At 43.3% G+C, this 23,926-nt stretch overlaps 1 protein-coding gene across 6 annotated transcripts in view; it reads right to left on the bottom strand.

Moving 5' to 3' along the window:
* The window catches only part of IFT122 (intraflagellar transport 122), a 100,641-nt gene that overhangs the window by 62,803 nt on the left and 13,912 nt on the right, over nucleotides 1-23,926 (bottom strand). For 3 of the 6 annotated variants that reach the window (XR_011647560.1, XM_004477242.5, XM_004477244.5), the window contains exons 4-8: nucleotides 10,420-10,498; nucleotides 9,142-9,218; nucleotides 5,865-5,931; nucleotides 4,744-4,890; nucleotides 1,229-1,304 (exon numbers count right to left, since the gene is read on the bottom strand). Coding sequence is in view for 5 of the 6 variants with exons in the window: in XM_004477242.5 (XP_004477299.1) it covers nucleotides 1,229-1,304; nucleotides 4,744-4,890; nucleotides 5,865-5,931; nucleotides 9,142-9,218; nucleotides 10,420-10,498 (446 nt within the window). In the remaining variant the exon portion in view is untranslated. Of the gene's footprint in view, nucleotides 1-1,228; nucleotides 1,305-3,453; nucleotides 3,673-4,743; nucleotides 4,891-5,864; nucleotides 5,932-9,141; nucleotides 9,219-10,419; nucleotides 10,499-23,926 lie in introns of those variants that run through there. The other 3 variants (XM_023584294.3, XM_058288621.2, XM_058288624.1) reach the window with 2 other exon arrangements.

The raw sequence follows: 23,926 nt of genomic DNA, 5'->3' as shown, positions 1-23,926 counted from the left end.
GCTCTATCTTTTGTCCAGAAACTCTGGGAGGTAGTCATCCTGAACAACTCATTGTTCCTTGAGTTGTCATTTATTTTCATGCCTCCCTTGCTTTGCACATGCTATTTTATCTGCCTTAAACATTATTTCCAATGTCCTCTATCTAGCAAACTGCCCACCTTGGTCAAAGGTCACCTCAGAAAATCTCCCATCACTCCAAAAATTGATGCCACCCTCTTCTGGGTCTTTGTAGCTATCTATCTGAAGATCTCTCTAAAAGGCCACTTATTACACTGCACTGGGCCAGTTTGCTCTCAAGTGTGTCCCTACCAGCCAGTGAGCTCTTGTAGGGGAGAAGCTGACTTACACAGCTCTATAGCAGCAGCTCCTAACACAGCTTGAAGGGCTGGCCTAAGTGAGTGCTCATAATTGTTTGCAAGATAAGCAAAAGCAAATACAGAAAGGCAGGGTCATGACTAAGACCAAGGATTTAGAGTCAGGTTGATCTGAGTTGCAATCCCACACCATTTACTAGCTGTGTGGGATCTTGGGCATATATTTCACTGTTCTGAATCTCAGCCTACTAATTTCTTTATTTTTTTTTTAAGATTTATTTTTTTTATTTCTCTCCCTGTCCCACGCCCCATTGTCTACTCTCTGTGTCCATTTGCTGTGTGTTCTTCTGTGTCCATTTGCACTCTCATCAGAGGCACCAGGAATCTGTGTCTCTTTTTGTTGCGTCATCTTGCTGTGTCAACTCTCTGTGTGTGCAGCACCATTCCTGGGCAGGCTGAACTTTTTTTCACACGGGGCAGCTCTCCACGCAGGGCACACTCTTTGTGCATGGGGCTCCCCTACGCGGTGGACACCCCTGCGTGGCCCGGCACTCCTTGCATGTATCAGCACTGTGTGTGGGCCAGCTCACCACACAGGTCAGGAGGTCCTGGGTTTGAACCCTGGACCTCCCATGTGGTAGGCAGATGCTCTATCAGTCGAGCCAAATCCGCTTCCCATTTTCTAAAAAATAAATAATGAAAGTACCTACTTTACAGGGTGTTGTAAGACTTAAATGAGAGAAAATATATAAAGCTCTGAGCACGATACCTGGTCTGACAGTAAATGCTCAGTAAACAGGAACAAACAATAATAATGTACAATTAATAATATTACTGTCTGAGATGGTGAAAATACACTATCACAGATATGACTGTGACTACTTTTGCCCCTGGGTCTGTACAGAGCTACATACCTGTTTTCCACTCAGTTGGTAGAAGGAAAGTTTCTGTCCCCAGTCAGCTACAGCCAGGATGTCATTATGTTCCTCTCTAATCAACAGAAGACAAAACAGGTTACATGGAGCCATGGCCTGCTGATGAGTATAGTCCTAAGGGTTTAATAACAAGAGGAAAAAGAAAGCCCCTGGCCTAGGCTGTCAGGCTGCCAAATGTTGCAAAGCTGTACTGATGCCGAAAGTTGTAATTCAACCCAATCTATCAATCAGTCCAATAGGATGAAGCAGAGGTGAGGCTCGTGCCCCTCCTGGGATCTGCTGTTTCACTGTATCTCCTGCCAAGAGCTATGTGATAGGGCAGAGTCACAGTAGAAGGGGATAAGCCCCTCATTTCAAAGCTTCTTGGGGAGCAATGCCAGAAAAAGCAAGGTTGCATATCCTAGAGGACTTTTCTTATGTGCTTTAATATTTGGGAGATGGATGATAAACACATCTTTTGCAGTGGGAAGACAAATACTGTCTGATATATATATTTATATATATATATTTTTAGGGTAGGCAAAGGAGTAAAGGGTTTATTAAGAAACAAGAAAAGAGAGAGTACACACACAAGACATGGGTGCAGGTGTGCTCCAGGTAAGATTGTCTGATTTTTTAATGGAGTAGAGGAAACCTTGCTTGTTCTTCCTAAAGAGGAGAAATGAACACCTAGAAACAAGATTCTCTCACAGTTGGGGTTTTTGCAGAAGTGGTTTCTGGCTGGATCAAGTAACAACAACAAAAAAGCATAGTGGGCCCTTGAAGACCAACAGCTGTCTCTGAAACTGAGTGCCTGTAAGGACCGTCGTGCTGGGATTAGGGCTTTGGGACCAGTACAAGAGAGAAGTCCCTCAGCCAAGACTGGGGATCAAAATGACTCAGGAATTCAGTTGAAGAGAAAGGCTCATCTTAGTCATCTGATGTTGCCTCTTCTTTGTTTATTACTTCCAGCTTTTCTCAGCCCAGGACCCCACAGTCATCTGGCAGTACCAGTGAATATACAGGCATGTACAGCCTTGTTTTCAAAATCCAGCCAATAGAGGCAAATATCACAGGCATGAATTAATTCATCGTGAAAGAGAAAAAAAAGACAGACCAAGAAGGATGTTAACAGGAAGAGACCTGTAGGTGAAGTCGGTGTGATTGGCACTGAAGTCCACACACAATCCCAGAGCCCAGCCCCTGGGGAGCCCTCCTGGGGAGGCTGCCTGCGGGCTGGATGGGTGGCTTTCAACCTCTTTGTTCCTTCTCCACCACCACTCACCCACTGGCAGTGGGACCTTTTATTGTTTTACCAAAACAATAAAACAATAACTCATGCCAAACAATTAAAGGGGAACTGCTCTGGTAAAGCACAGATGGGGATCTGAAGCCCACACCTTCCTCCTTTCCTTTGTCTCCCAACTCCCAGACCATCTCCTGGGCTCTCCAAGGAACCCAAGCTACCACTGAACACAGTGCAGAAAGCCCCAAGCTAGAGCACTAGTGCCCAATCAGAAGGTCCCAGCATCCTGCTCTGTAACCAGTGGCTACCACAGCCTTCCCCATTCCCACCCACCAATGTTGACTCTACAGATAATCTCAACTGAAGAGAAGGAAGAAGGCCCGGGCAGCGAGCATTTGGGTGTGAGGACTGGGTAGAGGAAGGGTTTCCTCTCTGATACGTGTCCTGACAAATGTAATGTGAGGTACAGTGTGAGGCAGGCTAAGAAGTGTGTCCAGCAACAGGGGAGATGTTAAATGAGTTGTGGAGTATCCATGCCAGGGGACACTATGCAGACATTCCAAATGATTGTTTGCAATGGATTTCTAATGTTAATGGAGAGATACTCCATGATGTTAAATGAAAAAAAGCAGGACATAATTTAGTTAATCAAATGAACACATTAGAAGACTGAGGGGAAAGACACCACAATGCTAACAGTGGTTTTCTCAGGGGTTGGAGGTTTACAGAAAAGTTGAACTTTCTCATTCAATATTTCTTAAAATTTCTCACAGGATATTTTTATAACCCACACATGATTTTTCAGGGTACGCTCCCCCTTGTTGGAGGAGCTTTCACCAGCACCTCTACTCCCCCAGCCCCTGCCTTGCTCCCTCTCCGCTCAGGAAGGAGTTTGACAATGGCCTCCACCTCCAGCCGGCCTGCCCTGGGGCCTGGGCCCTTAGCAGGAGGCTTTCTGGCTTCTCAAGGACACACTCACGAGTTGCCGTCCCTGGGACTGTCGTCCTCTTCCTCTGGCTCTTCCTCCTCTGCCTCACTACCCTGACTACTGTACACTGCTGACTTCAAGGTGGAGGGGATTTCCTGAAAATATCTGTTGACAGTGACTTCCTCGGCATCCTCGTTCTCTCTGTTCATCCAGAAACTCTCCCATCGGCTGTAGACAGTAAGCGGTTCTTCTCAATCATGTTGCCTAGAACTACACTAAAGTTACAATGTCAAACCTGACAAGGAGCCCCTGATCCCTACCCGGAAGAGGACAGCCACCAGGTAGGCTGGGCATCCTGCTTCTCATGAATTAAAAATGGCACTCTGAAGCCACAAAGTCATCTGTGGCCACAAAATCAAACAACAGGAACTCTGAGGTAGGCTAATGTCCTTTGAAGACATTAGACAAGCATGGTACAGCCCTGAGCTGGACAAAATTATTCAGGAAGAAGCATAATAATCTGGTGTAGGAAGGGCAATGGAATTAAACAACCTCCTAAAATCAAGTAGACACCCACCTATAAAATGACATTGGGCTGATAAACAATTCAGAGTTAGGCAGTAGGGTGGCCTTTAATTTCCCTTCAGAGGACTCTATGGGGGCTATTGATGGCTTAATAATGTAATAGGACTATATAAAGAGCATACAAAGCTATTAGTCCACCCTCACAGTCACATGTGAGTAGAAGGGAGAGTATACGTAAGGTTTGAGAAGGCAGATGCCAATTGTTAGTGGACCTGTAGCCTTTGGGAGCATTTATAGACTTAAGTTTGGGAATTTTTAACTTTTTGGCAAGGCCAGCAGAAAAGGCTCATGAAAAAGCTATCTGCATCCCTTTATTACTGGGTGGACACATGTTCTGCCCCACTGGGAGGGAGGAACTGGAAAGGAAGAAAGAAAGAAAATAGATGGGCATTCCTAAGCTTGTCCTACAGAGATGCCTCCATAAAGCCTCAGTAGAGAGGTGAGCTATTAATTCATAAGGAAATGGCCCTCACACTGTTCACACACACACATTTATCTATAAACACATACTCCTCACTTTCAGCTGGCCTACATAGCTCATCTGCTTAGTGAAATCTCTGGGATTCATTCCAAAACCTTAGAGATGGTCTCTTAAAAAGTTCCATTCAAATGGAAGAGGTTCCAAAACAAGAGCAATCAAGTGAGAAGCTTTGGAACAGCAAGGAAGTTCACAGAGAGAAAGAAGAACTCAGTCTGCAGAGCAAGCCCTTCTCTATAATGGTGTCTGTCCTAGAAGGAAGACAGCTGGGAGAGTACCTTGAAGGGTTCCAGGAGATGGACCATACTGGGGAGAGGGAGCCTCCGGGTCGCTCAATCTTCACTTTCTCTTCACCGTTTTTGTTCCGTATACTGATGATTCCATTAAACATCCCCAGAGCCAGGTACTGACCATCATTTGTCCAGCTGCCCATACAGCCAGCAAAGGGCATAGGGAGAGAGAGGAAAACAGAAAGTAAAACTCAGTGAGAAGGCAAGGCCCTGGTTGGCAATACAGTCCTGATGAGGCAGCAATGGCCTGGCTAAGATCTCTTCACTCCTGATCCTGATGCAAATCAGAGATAAGAGTCCACTTATCTCTGGACTCAGCAGTGAGATGTGAAGGCTGTGGTCTTTCTCCGAGCCTCCTAGGCACCCTGTACATATCTCCATAACAGCCCTTAGCATGTACATCCCTGGGCCAGCCCTCACTCCCATTCTCCACTTCAGCCCCTCCCACTTCAAGAGTACCTAAGCATAGAATCTATGTCCCCATGTATTCCCAGCCCCTACAACAGGGCTTGTTACAGAAGGTGCTCAATGAAGGAAAGGCTGCACTCAGAAACTGAACAGTAATAACAGCTTCCATTAGAGTGTCTACTATGTGCCAGGCGCCGTGCTGCATGCTTTACACTCATTGGTCTGCGTGCATTTCACAACAACCCTGCCAAGTCAGGATTTTTATCCCCATTTGTCAGATGAGGATCCTAAGGCTCCCACTCATAGAGAATAACTTCCCAAGGTCACAGTCTGTTGGCAGCAGGATCTGGGCACTAATCCATGTCTAGCATCAAAATCTGTGCTTTCTCCGCTGCATGTGCTGCTTGGACAACTGGGCAGAAAATGAACAGCCTCCCTTTCCAGAAAGCCTCCCCTTGGTACATCAGGATGCTGAGGAGGCTTTTTGCTAGAAGAGTGCATGGAGGCAACCTGTAGTTCTTTTTTGCTCAATGACCAAGATGCACTGGCCTTTCCCATTAAGGGGAAAAAAGACAAAGAAAAGAGGAAACTCGGGGTCCCAAACCCGCTAGTTAATGAAAGACCTTCTCTGTTGGGTTTGGGGCGTTTGTTTGGAAGTGGAGGCAACTCAAAGCCTACCTTCAGAGTGGCCCTTAACTTACCTGCAACAGGTGATCTTGCTGCTTGATTTGTGCTTGGAGACAGATTTTTGTTCAGGAGACCACAAGCCTTCAAGGCAAAATAACGAAAAAAGACAGATAGGTGGGAATACTACTCAGCAATAAAAAGGAAAAAACTCAATACACACAATAATTTATATGGCTCTCCAGGGCATTATGCTGAGTGAAAAAAAGTCAATCTCGACAGGTCATGTGCTGCAAGATTCCAGTTATATAACATTTTAGAAGTGGCAAAAGTATAGAGATGGAGAATAAATTGGTGGTTACCAGGGGTTAGGGGTAATATGGGGTAAAGGGCAGGGGTGTGCCTACAAAGGGGTATCTTTGTGGTAAGGAATAGTTCTGTGTTGCAGCGGTGGAAATCTACACTTGGTAATACAAAATGCAATAGAACTAGGGAAGTGGCTGTGGCTCAATCAGTTGAGCTCCAGTCTACCATATGGGAGGCCCTGGGTTCGCATCCCAGGGTCTCCTTGTGAAGACAAGCTGGCCCATGTGCCACAGAGAGCTGACGGCCCATGCACTGCAGAGTGCTGATGGCCCATGCACTGTGGAGAGGTGGTGCAGCAAGATGATGCAACGAAGGGAGACAAGCAGATACAGAAAAAATGCACAATGAATGGACACAGAGAAGAGACAGCAAAGAAAGAACAAGCCGCAAGGGGGAGGATTAAATAAATAAATAAATAATTTTTAAAAATTTAAAAATTAAAAAAAAAACATAGAACTACATACACACGTTGTGCCAGTCCTGGCTTCCTGGTTTTGATATTGTACAATAGTTACATAAGATGTAACCATTGGGGGACACTGGAGGAAGCAAGGGTACAGGAGACCTCTCTATACTATCTTTGCAACTTACTATAAATCTACAATTATTTCAAAATATAAAGAAAAAAAAAAAATAGATTGGTGCATTTCTAGCCAAACTTCTCAGGGGTTTAACTCTCAAAGAAATGACAATTTCACAATTCGTAACTATTACATTGAAACCAGAGTACAGCCAAGTATTCAAAGTAATATAGTTGGTGCTTTCAGAAAACCAGTTTCCTTTCCCTAGCTTCATCCACAGCACATAATCCTACCTAGGCTGTGCTTTGTCTATGTGCCATGACCCTGGCACTGGCCACCTGTGGTAGACTAAATTATATCTGCATCCCTATGGGTGTGAACCCATTGTAATAGGACCTCTTGAAGATGTTATCGTTAGTTAAGATGTGGCCCACCTGAATGAGGGTTAGTCTACAGCTGGACTTCTGGAGGCCTTAGGGAGGAATCTAGAAGTCACAAAAGCCAGAAAGGAGAGAACATCACCAAGTGATGGGAGGCAGAGAAACAAGACAGGGAACCCCAAGGACTGCTGGCAGCAGCACCAGAACATACAAAATCCAGGAGGAAGCAGGTCTTGCAAATATCTTGATTTTGGACTCCTTCTAGCTTCAAAACCATGAACCAATGAAGAGACATTTCATTAACAAGGACATGCAGCTGGCAAAGAAGCTCACAAAAATATTTTAATGTAATTAGCCATTATGGAAATGCAAATTAAAACTATAAGATCTTATCTCACATATATCAGAATGGCTAAAATAAAAATAGACACCAAATGTAAAACGTGGACCATAGTTAGTAGTAATACTTTGACGATGCTCTTTCGTAATTCATTACAAATGTTTCACAACAATGCAAGGTACCTGTGGTAGGGTGATGCAGGGGAGCCCTGTAAGATGTTTGTCTTGTAAGTTCACAACTTTTATTGTGCAATTATTATTTATGTATACTTATGTACGAATGATATACTTCAATAAATTGTTTAAAAACAAAAACATGAGCCAATACATTCTTGTTGTTTAAGCCAAAACCAGTGTGTGGTCTTTGTGATGGCAGCTCACTAATATTAAAACTAAGAAAGACATAACCTCAGGCCAGCTCCCTCCTGCCCCTAGATACCGCCTCAATGCCAACAGGTGTATGTCCAGACAACATAAGCAAATTCTACTCTTTGTCTGAGCCGTGAAGCATGATTAAGAAGATAAATCTAACATCAAACAAATCATCCTTTTTTTCCTCTTTGCCCTCGTCCAAACATTTCAACCCGTGCACTCACTATCTATGCTCCACTGAACTGGTCCGGAGCCTCCGGCCTGAGAAAACCACTTCCTCCTGGGGCCTCCCTCAGCGGTGCTTACCATGTGGGCTCTGGATGCAGCCACCTGGCCTGGGTTCTAACCCTGACCCCACCACTTACCAGCTGGGTGACCTCCACAGAGACACTGAACTACTCTAAGCTCTGGTTCTTTTTCATCAGCGGAGTGGGAATCAGAATTATACTTAACCTCAAGCGTTATCTGAGAGCTCAAAAAGGAATTCATTTTTAAGCCTCAGCACAGTGCCTAGCACATCACAGGCATTCAATAAATAGTGTTGCCATGACTTATATCACTTTTACAAATTCTACTTCCCTCCAGACCACAAGGTCTTGTCAAAATTTTAACTCTCCAAAGTAAGCACATAGCCCTGTGCCTCACATGGAGAAAATGCTAAAAAGTTTTTTAAATGAAAGTCTTTTTCCTCTTATTTGTACAATGATCTTTCAGTTATATTCTCTCTTTTTAATTCAGAACTCTTGAGACAGACAGAGTGGTAAGGAACTAAATTGCAGAGAGAGATTAGGTCTCTGTCTCCTCGTCTAATGAATGTTCCATTATACCCCACTATTTCTTAGCAAGGAAGGCAGAGTTGATGATGCTGGAAATCAGAAGGGAGTTTTAATCGAGATACAAGATACATACAAGTCTTTGCCCACTTGCACTCACTCAGTAAACATACGCTGAGTACCTCCTCTATGCCAGTGCCATGCTAGTGCTGGAGGCTGGGGTTGGGGGGAGGATGCACTTCCCAAAGTATTCAGGTCCTCCTACCTAAACAAGTAAGAACAACATATTGCACTAAGAGGGGCAGGTGGAACAGTGAAGAATTTCACACATACACGGATGTTAATGAACATAGGAAAGGCGGGGCTCTCTCAATTGTCCCTGGCTGGGTGAGTCGGGGAAGGCTTCTGATTTTCAGCACCATCAATTCTGTTCAAAAGAGGACACAGTTTAAAGAATAATTGTCAGCCTCCCTTCAGCCATTCAAGGTGAAGACGTAGCATTAATCCCTGCAGGACAAATTCAGCACATTCTGCATGGATTTCGGCAATTTTAGCCCAGATTTTCAGTTACTACAGGGTAAGACATCGGGAATCAGAACCTACCGAAGTCACTGGACGAGCAAGATGCCAGCTGGTGGGTAACAGGGTTGTAGGAGACACACTGTATAGAGTCATTGTGCCTGGGAAGTAAATAACTGCAGATTACTATGCAGCAAACCACAAAGGTTTCAGTGGTGACAAGTGAAGAGTTTAGTAATGAGCCCACAGCCTCTCTACGACAGAGCACAAGCTCTACTACAAGTGACCAGCAAAAAGCCCAGGGAACAATTCTCCTTTCCTGGATTGCTCCTCACCCACCCTTTTCACCTCACCAAACATTCGCCACCCACCATCCTGGCCTAGCTTAAAAGTCTCCTCCTCCGGGACAATCCTGCTGGCCACCTCAGGTCCGTGAAGCTGATGCGATAATAATGTAGAACCTAGCGCCAGGGGCATCATAAGTGCTGCATTAAAGGTCGTTACTCTTACTGCTTTATGGAGGACTGGAAATACAGATGAAGATATTATAGGTTGAGATCTGGACACATGACAAATACTAAGACGACAACAACAACGGAATGAGTGAGAGTCAGGTACCAGGCATGGCCCGGTTTTAATCACTGACTTCTGGGTAACATTTTATTTACAATCTCGTTCACTCATTCAGTTATTCTTTCATTCAGAAATTGTTTGTCGAGTATCTACTATGGGCTAGGCATTGTACAAGGCACCAGGGACATGATGGTTAGCAAAAAAAAAGAAAAAAGACGCAGTTTCTGTTCTCAGGGAGCTTACAGGCTGATGGGAGAGAGCAATCGGTCACCAAGATAGATGTAAACTGACACCTGTGAGAGATGCCAGAAGGAGACCTGACCTCGTCTAGAGGGAGAGGAAAAGGCTTCCCTGAAGAAGCAGCATCTGAGTTTGAGGTCTGTAGGATGAGCAGGAGGGAACTAGGTAAGCAAACGGGGGAGGAAGGCGTGTGGAGACCCTGTGGTGAGAGGCAGCTGGGGCACAGGGACCATGACTTTCTGGCTTTCAACACCGGGTGGAGTTTGAGGCCATTCCCTAAGACGGGGACACTGGACGAGGTTCAGTTTGGGGTTGAAGGTGGCATATGCTCCTTAGTTAAAATCAGATTAACAGACTTGAGCTATATGAAAACACCTAGCCCAGTGCTGGCCAAGTGCTCAATCTGCCTATACCCACCACACACCCATGACTTAATTTGTTCAATTTCAGAGAAAAAGGTTCTTTCTTACACATTTTTTAAGGGACTTTTACTATAGTCATCCCAAAAGAGTCAAATTAATAATATCATACACCTAAAGGATTACTTACGTGTACTTCAGAATGCCTTCCAATTTTGATGTCCAGATAATAACACTTTTGTCAGCTGATCCAGAAGCAAAGCGCTTGCCTAAAATGGTTTCAAAAAGAAAATTCTTACATTAATTTTTTTAACTTTCTATTTTGAAATACTTTCAAACTCACAGGCCAGTTACAAAATTAATATAGAAAAGTCCACCATCACCCTCTACTCCCAGATACCCAGATCTACCAATTTTAGCTTTTTGCTGCATTTGCTATATCATTCCATCCATCCATCCGCTTTCTGAGCACTTGGGTGGAGCTGTATACAGCATACTCCTTGAACACTTAATACGGCCATGTACATTTCCTAAGAACAAGGACATTCACTTATGTAGGCAGCTTATGTACAGTTACGAAGTCCAAGAAATTTAATGTTGACAAAGTTTAAACAGTCTACATTCCAATTTCTTCACACGTCCCAATATGAAGTTCCTTTGAGCCTTTTCTCCTCCCTTGCTGGATCCCATCCAGGACCACCATCATTGTCTCTTTAGTTGTTCCTTCTTCTTCTTTTTTAAATTGTGAGAATATATATACAATGTAACTTTGCCCATCTCAACCATTCTTGGGCATACCCATTCAACGGAATTAATCACATTCACAATATTGTGGTATCTTTACCACCTTCTATTACTAAAACGTTCCTATCTCCCCAAACAAGATTCTGCACCCATTCTGCATTAACTTCCATTCTCCCTGCTCTTGCCTGTGGCAGCCTGTACTCTAATTTCTGTCTCTAGGAGCTTGCATATTCTGATATTTTCTTTGACATTACCATGGGGCTTAAATTTAACATTCTAAGTCAATAATTCATTTGTTTTGATACCAACTGTTCTGGTTTCCTTTCTCATTTTTGGTTTTTTCTTTTGTTCTGGTTTCTTGGCTGCTAAAACAAACACCATTGAAAAGGGCTGGCTTAACAACAGGAATTTACTGACTCATGGTTTCAGACACTACAAGGCTTGTTTCCTCCTGGCTGTCCAACAATCTTTGGGTTCCTTTGGGCTTTTCTGGCAAATGACAATAAACACAGCAGTATCTGCTTTCTTTTCCGGGTTCTGTTGACTTCCAGTTTCTAGATGCACCCATGGCTTCTCTTTCTGTGTCTAATTTCCTTATGAGTTCAGCCGTACTGAATTAAGGTTCTACCTCATTCAGTTTGCCCCACCTTAAGTAACAACGTCTTCAAAAGTCCTATTTACCGGGAAGTGAACTTGGCCCAATGGATAGGGCGTCCGCCTACTACATGGGAGGTGCGCGGTTCAAACCCCAGGCCTCCTTGACCCATGTGGAGCTGGCCCACGTGCAGTGCTGATGTGTGCAAGGAGTGCCCTGCCATGCAGGGGTGTCCCCCATGTAGAGGCGACCCACACGCAAGGAGTACGCCCCGTAAGGAGAACCACCCAGCACAAAAGCAAGTGCAGCCTGCCCAAGAATGGTACCATACACATGGAAAGTTGACACAACAAGACAATGCAACAAAAAGAAACATAGATTCTCAGTGCCACTGATAAGGATAGACACGGTCACAGAAGAACACACAGCAAAGGGACACAGAGAGCAGACAACTGGGCAGAGGGAAGGGGAGAGAAATAAATAAATAAATCCTTTTTAAAAAAAGGTATGCAGCAAATTAAAAAAAAAAGTCCTAGTATACTAATGAGTTCATACCTACAGGATCAATGGTTGGAACCTGAACTTGCCTTTTGTGGGAAGGCATGATTCAATCCCCAATACCAATTTAAGTTCAATAGTATACAAAAACTGTTCCTATACCCTCCATCTCCCCACCTTTATGTAGATCTTGTCACAAATTACCTGTTTATATTGTCTAAGTCCAAAACCACTAATTTATCATTCGGTTTTATGTATTTGCCTGGTAGATCTTGTAGGAAAATCCTGTAGGAAGAACCAAAAATACAATAGTACTGGCATTTATATTTACCCACGTTGTTAGCCCCACTGGAGATCTTTATTTCTTCATGTGGCTTCAATCTATTGTCTATTGTCTTTTTCTTTCAAACTGCAGCACTCTCTTTAGCATCTTTTATAGGGCAGCCTATAGTGGTGACAAACTCCCTCAGCCTTTGTTTATCTAGGAATGTATTAATCTCTCCATCATTTTTGAAAGACAGTTTTGCCAGATACAGAATTCTTGGTTGTCAATGTTTTGCTTTCAGCACTTTACTCACCATCTTCATGCCTCATAGCTCATGGCTTCCAATGAGAAATCAGCACATGTTTTTTGTTTTGGGGTTTTTTTGGGGAGAGGTACTGGGGCTGAGGATTGAACCTGGGACCTTGTATGTGGGAAGCTGGCACCCAATCACTGAGCCACATCGGCAACCCAGCACATAATGTTATTGAGGCTCCCTGGTATATGACATGCTACTTCTCTCTTGTGGTTTTCAGAATTCTCCCATTATCTTTGACATTCAAAAGTTTGATTCTAATATGCCATTGTGTGAATCTATTTGGGTTTACCCTGTTTGGAGTTTGTCGAGCATTTTGGATGTCTTTTATTAAATTTGGGAAGTTTTCAGCCATTATTTCTTTGGATATTCTCTCAGCCCAGTTCTCTCATTCTTCTCCTTCTGGAACTCCCACAAAACTTATAATGATATGCACGATGGTGGCCAACAGGTCCCTCAGGTTCTGTTCACTTTTCTTCATCTTTTCTTTTTTCTGCTCCTCAGACTGGATGATTTCGATTGTCTTATCTTTAAGTTTTCTGATTCTTTATTCTGCTAGCTCCAATCTGCTGTTGAAACCCTCTAGAAATTTTAAATTTCTGTTAATTACTGTGGTCTTCAGCTTTGTTTGGTTCTTTTTCATAATTCCTATCTCTCTATTGAGATTGTCTTTGTGTTCATCTATCTTTTTCTTGAATTTCTTTAGTCCTTTGTCCATGTTTTCCTTTGGCTCCTTGAGTATATGTAGGACCATTTTTTAAAAGTCTTTGTCTGGAATGTCCCAGGTCTGAACCTCCTCATGGGTGGTTTCTAATAATTTAATCTTCTCCTTTGCCTGAACCATCACTTCCTTTGTATGCTTTGTAACCTTTTGTTGAAACCTGGACATTTTGATACTGTAATGTATTATCACTGGAATTTAGACTCTGAGGCATCTGTTTCTCAAGTTTGTATCCAGCTAGTGTTATGACAGTGCTTTTGTTGAATGCCAGGAGCTAATAATAACAACAATAATAGTAATAATAATAATAAGAAAAAAAAGAATTTCCTTTCCCTGTTGTTGCAAATTGACCTGTGGGAGCGCAAGCCTTCAGGGCTTGTCCATACAATGAATGAGTTTACAGAATAGCTAGCTCCAGGCCAAAGTGTAGGGACTTCCCTGACCCTTTCTGTGCATGTGTTTTGTCTTGGGCAAGTGTGTGTGGCCCTGTGAATTTCTAGCGCACAGGATACAAATGTCCCCTCTTCCTTAGGAAACAGTTTGCTCCCAGCCCTTGGCACTACACTGTATGTCCTACAGCCAGCAACCCCTTGCCCCAGGCAGCACAACTTGATTGCTCTTCCACAGCATTCTGAAGGAGAGTTCAGTGAGCCGCCTTCCACAAGCAGAGCAAGTGGTGGGACAGCAAGTCCCTCAGGCCACCACCAGACAGATTAGGCAGACATACCTGCTCCCATTGTGTGCATGAGGGTTACCCGCCCTCTCCAGAACCACGACCAGGGATCCACACTGCCCGCAGGGGCTGTTGAGGGGTCGAGGAGGAGCCAGCTGGTGCACCAGTATACCCTATTGCTTTTTTTTTTTTTTAAGATTTATTTATTCATTTATTTATCTCCCCTTCCCCCTCCCCTCGCCCAGTTGTTTGTTCTGTGTCTGTTTGCTGTGTCTTCTTTGTCCGCTTCTGTTGCTGTCAGTGGCACGGGAATCTGTGTTTCTTTTCGTTGCGTCATCTTGTTGTGTCACCTCTCCGTGTGTGTGGCACCATTCCTGGGCAGGCTGCACTTTCTTTCGCACTGGGCAGTTCTCATTATGGGGCGCACTCCTTGCGTGTGGGGCTCCCTTACGTGGGGGACACCCCTGTATGGCACGGCTCTCCTTGCGCACACCAGCATTGTGCATGAGCCAGCTCCACACAGGTCAAGGAAGCCCGGGGTTTGAACTGCGGACCTCCCATGTGGTAGATGGACACCCTAACCACTGGGCCAAGTCCGCTTCCCGCCTATTGCTTTTAAGGAGTCTTTTCTTTTTTTGAGTCAGTGTTCACCCTCCTCCTGCAGTCCTTTGGCAATTTTCTGGAGCTTTGAGAAAGACATTTCTGCTGGTTCTTTCTGATTGTTCAAAGCTTTTTGGGGGAAATGGAACCCTGAAGCATCTCGCTCTGCTATCTTGTTCCTTTAAGATAATTTAAGTTGTGGACAAACTGAATGAGGTTCCTTACATTTATTTTTTTAAAGATTTATTTTTGATTTATTTCTCTCCCCCCCACCTCCAGTTGTCAGCTCTCTGTGTCCATTCACTGTGTCTTCTTCTGTGACCGCTTCTATCCTTATCAGCAGCACCGGGAATCTGTGTTTCTTTTTGTTGCGTCATCTTGCTGTGTCAGCTCTCTGTGTGTGCAGTGCCATTCTTGGGCAGGCTGTACTTTCTTTTGTGCTGGGCGGTTCTCCTTACAGGGCACACTCCTTGCATGTGGGGCTCCCCTACGCGGGGGACACCCCTGCGTGGCACGGCACTCTTTGCGCGCACCAGCATTGTGCATGGGCCAGCTCTACACAGGTCAAGGAGGCCCGGGGTTTGAACTGTGGACCTCCCATGTGGTAGGTGGACACCCTATCCATTGGGCCAAATCTGCTTTCCTTTACATTTATTTTAAACCAGCATTTCTCAGAGAATATTTTTTAGAAAACTAGATCTTTAAGGTACTCAATAATTATCAGCCTCTTCTCTACATTTTTTTTTAAAGAGTTTTTATTTTTCTCTTCCCCCCCCCCGCCTCCGTTGTCTGCTCTGTGTGTCCATTCGCTGTGTGTTCTCCTGTGTCTGCTTGCATTCTTGTCAGTAGCACTGGGAATCCGTGTCACTTTTTGTTGCGTCATCTTGCTGTGTCAGCTCTCCATGTGTACGGTGCCCTTCCTGGGTGGGTTGCGCTTTTTTCACGTGGAGCGGCTCTCCTTGAGGGGCACACTCCTTGTGCATGGGGCTCCCCTATACGGGGGACACCCGTGTAGCATGACACTCCTTGCGCGCATCAGCACTGTGTGTGGGCCAGCTCACCCCATGGGTCAAGAGGCCCTGGGTTTGAACCCTGGACCTCCCATATGGTAGGCAGATGCTCTATCAGTTGAGCCAAATCCACTTCCCTCTACTTCTAATTATGTATCAGTGCTGGGAGGCAATACTTTGGTATTAGGAAGTTTGGGTTCAAATCCTTCTCCCTCAGGCACTGAGTAAATGAAGATGTATTGAGGGTCTACCATATGCTAGGTATTGTTTTTGCTAAGAATAGAGTAATAATTTAAATACACATGATCCCCACCTCATGGAGTTTAGTTTAGAAGAAGAAGTAGGTATTAAACAAATCCAACATAAATGCAATGTGGTAAAAAAAAAATACATGGGTCCTATGAAAAAGATTAACTAGGAGACCTAATTTAGATTGGGGCTTGGTATGAGGGAAGGTTTCTATTAAGATGATATCCTTCAGTTGAGACCTAAAGGATAAATGAAGCCTAGCCATGTGAAAAGAGGGGAAGAAGACCAATTCAATTGGATAGAACAGATATGCAAAGGACCTGGGGCAGGAAAGAGCTGGCATGGCTAGCCAGTGCAGAACCCCAAGGGCAAGGGCTGCAGTGGGTAGAGGAAGGAGCTTTAGGGCCTTCAGGATCATAGAAGAGATCTTGCTGTTTACTCCAAAGCAATGGGAAGCCAAAGAAAGGCTTTAAACAGAAGAGGATAGGTAAGATTTTCACTTTTACCCTACTTGAGCTTTATGAAAGAATGGACCGGAAGGAGGTATAATCAATAATTACATATTAATTATATTGTTACAAGTTTGCAAAGTGTTTAAAGAAGGGCAGGGTATATGGCAACAAATAAGAATCCCTCACCTAAAGGTGAGAGATAAGGATTAAGAGGTAAGCATTCTGTACGCCTTGTTAAGGACTGGAGACTTTATTCTTAGGAAAGTGGAGGCAGACCTTGGGCAAGTCCCTGCTGTCTGAGCCTCAATGTCTTCATCTAAAACAGAAAGGGAGAATACCGTGCTTAGAGGGTATTTGTAGGGACCAATAAGATAACGTCTGCAAAGGACATTTCACAGTGGCTGAAAGAGTAGCTATTAGAGTGAACCATATGCCACTGCTGCAAATACCAAACGAATAGAAGCTGCTGTGTTTATTATGATTGCTCCTCCTTCATCCTGGGAGGCCGCACAGTGAGGTGATTAAGAGTATGGGTTCTGGGCTTAAATTCCCTGGATTTGAAATCCCATGATGTCATTTACTAGCTGCATGACTGGGGCAAGTTACTTAATATCTCTATGCTTTTATCTCATTTGAAAAATGGATGCAGTAATAGAACTTACCTCACAGTAGTTATGTAGGTAAAGATTAAATGAGCCTATTTATATATATTGCTTAAAACAGGGCCTAGAATAGAATATACACTCAAAAAATTTTAGCTATTACCTGGAAGAACTAGAAAAAGAAAAGTATAATAAACCCAAAGTTATCAAAAGGAAAAAAATAATAAAAATTAAAATAGAGATAAATGAAAAAGAGAACAGAAAAACAAGAGAGAATTGGTGAAACCAAAAATGTTTCTTCAAAAAGATTAAGAAAATTGACAAACCTTTAGCTAGACAGAAAAAAAAAAGAAGACAACTAAAATCAGAAATGAAAGGAGGGACATTATTACCAACCCCAGAAATAAAAAAGATTATGGGTGGCGGACTTGGCCCAGTGGTTAGGGCGTCCGTCTACCACATGGGAGGTCTGCGGTTCAAACCCCGGGCCTCCTTGACCCGTGTGGAGCTGGCCCATGCACAGTGCTGATGCGTGCAAGGAGTGCCATGCCACGCAGGGGTGTCCCCACGTAGGGGAGCTTCATGCGCAAGGAGTGTGCCCCATAAGGAAAGCCACCCAGCGCGAAAGAAAGTGCAGCCTGCCCAGGAATGGTGCCACACACACAGAGAACTGACACAACAAGATGACGCAATAAAAAGAGACACAGATTCCCATGCCACTGACAACAACAGAGGCAGACGAAGAAGCATCAGTAAATAGACACAGAGAACAGACAACAGGGGTGGGGGGGCAGGGGAGATAAATAAATAAATAAATCTTTTTAAAAAAAGATAAGAGTATACTACATAAACAAGTGCTTACTGACAAATTAGATAACCTAGATGAAATGGATAAATCCCTAGAAACACACAAATTACCTAACCTGACTCAAGAAGAAATAAAAACTCTCAACAAATCATTAGGTGTGATGGTTTGAAGCTATATGGACCCCAGAAAATCATGTTCTTAAAGCTAATCCATTCTTGTGTGTATAAACCTTGTGTGTGTTAAGTAGAGACTTTTGATTAGGTTATTTTGGTTAAGGACCTTTTGATTAGGTTATTTCATTTAAGGTGTGGCCCAGGGTACATCTTAATCTTTTTACTGGAGTCCTTTATAAGAGAATGTAATTCAGAGAGATGAGAGAGAAAGTCAGGAAAGCAAGAAGCTGAAGTAATGAAACCTGAAAGAGAAGGAGACAGCAGGCACTGCCCTATTCCTTGACATGTGACAGAGGAGTTCGGGATTGCTGGCAGCCAGCCTTCAGGGAGAAGGTATCATCTAGATCAAGCATTGGACTGACTTTTTCACAGCCTCAGAACTGTAAGTTTGTAAGCTAATAAATCCCCATTGCAAAAGCCATCCCATTATTGGTATATTGCATTTTGTCAGCCTAGGAGACTAGAACAAATAATAAGTAAAGAGATTGAGTCAGTAATCAAAAACCTCCCTAAAAAGAAAAATCTAAGACCAGGTAGCTTCATCACTGAATTCCACCAAGCACTCAAAGAAGAATTAACACCAATACTTTCCAACTCTTCCAAAGAACCAGAGACACTTCCTAACTCATTCTAAAAGGCCTGTAATAATATCAAAGTCAGATAAAGACATCATAAGAAAAGAAAATTACAGACGAATATTCCTTATGAATATAGATGTAAAAATCCTCAACAAAATATTAGATACTGAACAAAGAGAAAAAGCCACATAATCATTTCAATGGGTGCAGAAAAGACATTTAATAAAATTCAGCATCCACTCATGATAAAAATATTCAGAAACAGGAATAGAAAGGAACTTCCTCAACATGATAAATGGCATTGATGAAACACCCACAGCTAACATTCTACTCAATGGCAAAAAACTGGAAGCTTTTTCTCTAAGATCAGGAACAAGAAAAAGATGTCTGCTTTCACCACTGATATTCAACACTGTACAAGAAGTTCTAGCCAGAATTATTAGGCAAGAAAAAGAAATAAAATGCATCTAAATTGGAAAGGAAGAAGTTATCTCTATTCACAGATATCATAAACCTATATATAGAAACCTACCATAGCTAATAAACAAGTTCAGCAAAGTTGTAGGGTACAAGATCAACACACAAAAATCAGTTTTGTTTCTGTAAACCACCAATTAATGATCCAACAAGGAAATCAAGAAAACAATTCAATTTACAATGGCACATAAAAGAATAAAATAGCTAAGGCTAAATTTAACTGAAGATATAAAAGACTTGTACACTGAAAATGACAAAATATTACAAAACTAAGAAATAAAAGATGACCTAAATAAACAGAAAAATCTCCCATATTCATGGATTGGAAGACTTCATATTGTTAGATATCAACACTACCCAAAGCAATTCAGAGGTTCAATGAAATCCCAATAAAAATTTCAGCAATTTTTTTTGCAGATATGAAAAAGCACTGAATAGCCCAAAACATCTTGAAAAAGAAAAACAGGATATAGAACATGTTAACTTACATCTAAAGTGTATAAAAGTCTATAAACTAAATGTAAACCATAATATAAAACATAAGGAAACTAAAAATTTAGAAATTTGTACAGTCAAAAATATAAACAATAATGTAGACCAAAATGGAACCATGTTTGAAAGCTATGTTTCAAAATCTGCACATCAGTTGTAGCAAATATAACACGAACATGTAAAAAGATCACTGCTGGGGAAAGGGGAAAAGGGTTTGATGTTGGATATCTGGGAGTCCCCTATATTGTGTATGTGAATTACTGTGATCTAAAACTTTTTGAAGACAAAATTTAAAAATTAGACAAAAAAAAAAGAAAAAGGATATAGACACTGAGGAAGAAATGAAAGTGCATTGCCACTGTACATACAGGTAACACCTATTACAGTGATGAAAACCAAAACGTTAGAAACAAAGCTTTATAATATTTTTCATTTTATTAATACACCAATTCATTTTTACTTCATTTTAGTATTTCTAAATTACCATGTATTCTATTTCTAAACTTTAAACCCATCACTATATTTCAATTTCCTATTAATTGAATTTGGCAATATATTAGGGTTCATTGTTGTTTTTTTTTTTATTGACTTTGTAATAATATTACATTAAAAATATATATGTGAGGTCCCATTCAACCCCACCCCCCCACCCCCCCTTTCCCCCCCCCCAACAACACTCGTTCCCATCATCATGACACATCCATTGGATTTGGTAAGTACATCTTTGGGCACCTCTGCACCTCATAGACAATGGTTCACATCATGGCCCATACTCTCCTCCATTCCATCCAGTGGGCCCTGTGAGGATTTACAATGTCTGGTGATTACCTCTGAAGCACCATCCAAGGCAGCTCCATGTCCCAAAGACGCCTCCACCTCTCATCTCTTCCTGCCTTTCCCCATACCCATCGTCCACCATGTCCACTTTTCCCAATCCAATGCCACCTCTTCTATGTGGACATTGGATTGGTTGTGTCCATTGCACCTCTATGTCAAGAGGAGGCTCAGATTCCACATGGATGCTGGATGCAATCCTCCCATTTTCAGTTGTAATCACTCTAGGCTCCATGGTGTGGTGGTTGTCCTTCTTCAACTCCATCTTAGCTGAGTGTGGTAAGTCCAATAGATCAGATTGTAGGTGCTGGAGACTGTTGAGGCTCAGGACCTGGCTATCACATTGTCAGTCCAGAGATTCAAATCCCCTAAATATATCTTAAACCCCAACATTAACTGCACCTCCAGCACATTAGCATGAAAGTCTTATGAAGGGAGATTCCATCTGAGTCCAGATTCATCACACATAAACACCATTTCCAAAGAGGGGCCATCTGCCCTGGTAGTTAACCCCATCGGCCATGACCATAACTCCCATGGGTCTCTTTAGCCCTCAAAGGAACCAATATCTGGGGGTTGTATCTGCTTTATCTGTCTCTCTGACTCTTCTCAGTTGTGCATGAGGGCAATCCTTCTGACAGCCTCCAGACTCTTTTTTAGAAACTCGTAGCCATATAGACTCATTTCTCCTTTCCATTTCCCCCTTACTTTAGGTCAAACAGCATTTTAAAGTCATGGTATTTTATGTAGACATGGATATTCTGCTGATCCGCATTGAACCTTCCATATAAGGTCATTTTCCAGTTGCATCATCAGTTGGTAGTTGATAGTGGTCCCTCGTTGCCAGGGAGGCTCATCCCCGGGTGTCATGTCCCACGCTGGGGGGAAGGCATTGCATTTACATGCTGAGTTTGGCTTCGAGACTGGCCACATTTGAGTAACATGAAGGCTGACAGGAGGAAATTCCCAGGCACAATGTTGCTCTAGGCCTTGTTCTTATTTTAGGTTTATCAGCTCGCAAGCATAGTCATTAGCATCAGGGGCTCACTGTTGAACCCTCACTCCCTCCTGGTCCCCGCCACTGTACCTGGGAGACTGTCGCTGCTCCCCTAGGGACCACAACAGAGCACCACTGGCCAGGAACCCAGTACCCCCCCTACTGTGGTTTTTAATTGTTGCCACTATGAGTATATCCAAACATTACCATGCACCCTGGACATATGTTCTGTACAGCTCCCTGTCAGTCATATATCACCTGTCATTGGTATTTAGGGTTCATTGTTAAAGAAGTTTTGGATCACAGAGAGGTTCAAATATGGCAGGGGAGGAACACTGTTGTGGGCTGTTATTGATGAGAGGCACAGGTCCAACTATGGCAGGGGAGGAACTCTGGTGTGGGGCATTATTGATGAGGGGCACATGGGTGGGGGGAGTTCTCCAGGGCATGTATATAGGGGACATAAATATGTTATGATATATGTTGGGTATTTTTATAGTAGTTACAGTTACAAACGTCAACTGAGGGAGTGCTGAGTTCTCACCCAGGGGAGTTCTGTGACATTCCCCAATAGAACAACAATAAACCCCAGTGCAATGGCAAAGATCAACAAGGAAGGATGGTCCAATAATGAGCCCTTGATACTGATGACTATGCTTAGGAGCCTGTGTCCCTGAAATATGAACTAGGCCTAGAGCTGTAGGGTGCCTAAGAGTTACCTCCTGAGAGCCTCCATGTTGTTCAAATGTGGCCACTCTCTAAGCCAAACTCAGTATGTAAATGTATTATCTTCCCCCCAACATGAGACATGACTCCTGGGGATGAGCCTCCCTGGCACTGAGAGATTACTATGAATCACTAACTGGAGAAGCAACTAGAAAGAGACCTCAAATAAAAGAGTAAACTCAGACCAGTAGAATATCTCAGCCTACATGTTAGATCAAGTGTCAAAAACTGCTTTTTGTCCTTGAATAAAAAGGGGGAAACGGCAAAGACAAATGAGTTTATATGGCTAAGAGTCTTCCAAAAAGAGTCAGGAGGTCATCAGAGGGGTCGCACTTACACACACCTCAGCTGGACCCCAGAAAAAGCCAAAGTAGATACAACCCTAGGTACTGGTTCTCCTGAAGGCCATGGAGATCCATAAGGTATATGGTCATGGCAGATGGATTTGGAGTTCTGTGCCATGTCAGAGGGCCCTACTTTGGAATTTGTGCTCCTGAGTGTGATGGAGCTGGACTCAGATGTGACTTTTCTACACATGCCTCTTCTATTACTTTTACTGAACCTGTGGTTGGCGCTAGGGATGGTCCATACTCAGCAGACTTCAATCTCTGGACTGCCCATGTGCCAGCTGGCCCCTGAGCCTCAGCAGAGCCTCAGTAGGGGATGCCTACTCTCTGGTTCATTGGTCTTACCCAGGTCAGCTAACAGGGAGGTGAAGATGGTCAACCACCACACCAGGGAATCAAGAGTGCCTACAACTGCAAGCAGAGGAATTGCATCCATCATCCATGTGGAATCTAAGCCCCCTCTTGATCTAGAGGTAGAGAGGACATCACCATCCCAGGGTTCACAGAATGGAGGAATAAAATATGGACTAGAGTAGACTTACTGATATTCTACTATAAAACTACTGTATTGAATAATAGAAGAAATTTTAGCATCGAGGTGGAGAAAGTGGCCACAGTAGTTGCTGAGGGTAGGGAGAGGGAAGAAGAGATGTGATGTGGGGGCATTTTTGGGATTTTGAGTTGTCCTAAATGATACTGCAGGGTCAGATGCTGGACTTTATATATCCTGCCATAACCCACTGAATGTACTGGGGGAGAGTGCAAACTATTATCCATGTAGTGCAAAAAAAAAAAAAAAAAAAAGAAAAAGGAAAACAAAGCTGAAGGACTCACACGTCCCTATTTTAAAACTTACCATGAAACTACAGTAATCAAAACACACTAGGGGAGCAGATGTAGCTCAAGTGGTTGAGTGCCTGCTTCCCATATGCGGTCCCAGGTTTGATCCTCAGTACCTCCTAAAAACAAAGAAATGAAAAAACCAACTCTCCCTGGGGAATGGATATGGTTCAGTGGTTGAGCACCTCCTTCCCATGTATGAGGGCCTGGGTTCATTCCCCAGTACATCCTATTAAGGTGGTGTAGGAAGCAGACTTGGCCCAGTGGTTAGGGCATCCATTTACCACATGGGAGGTCCGCAGTTCAAACCCCGGGCCTCCTTGACCCGTGTGGAGCTGGCCCACGCGCAGTGCTGATGCATGCAAGGAGTGCCTTGCCATGCAGGGGTGTCCCCCGCGTAGGGGAACCCCATGCACAAGGAGTGCGCCCTGTAAGGAAAGCCACCCAGCACGAAAGAAAGTACAGCCTGCCCAAGAATGGCGCCACACACATGGAGAGCTGACACAACAAGATGATGCAACAAAAAGAAACACAGGTTCCCGTGTCGCTGACAACAGAAGCGGACAAAGAAGAACACACAGCCAATAGACACAGAGAACAGACAACTGGGGGGGGCGGGGAAGGGAGAGAAATAAATAAATCTTAAAAAAAAAAAAAAGGTTGTGAAAAAGGAATTGCGGTTTCTGACCATGAATTTTAAATC

This window comes from Dasypus novemcinctus, chromosome 26, assembly GCF_030445035.2.
Source record: "Dasypus novemcinctus isolate mDasNov1 chromosome 26, mDasNov1.1.hap2, whole genome shotgun sequence".
NCBI lineage: Eukaryota > Metazoa > Chordata > Mammalia > Cingulata > Dasypodidae > Dasypus > Dasypus novemcinctus.
This window is presented reverse-complemented; position numbering and strand designations above follow the sequence as displayed.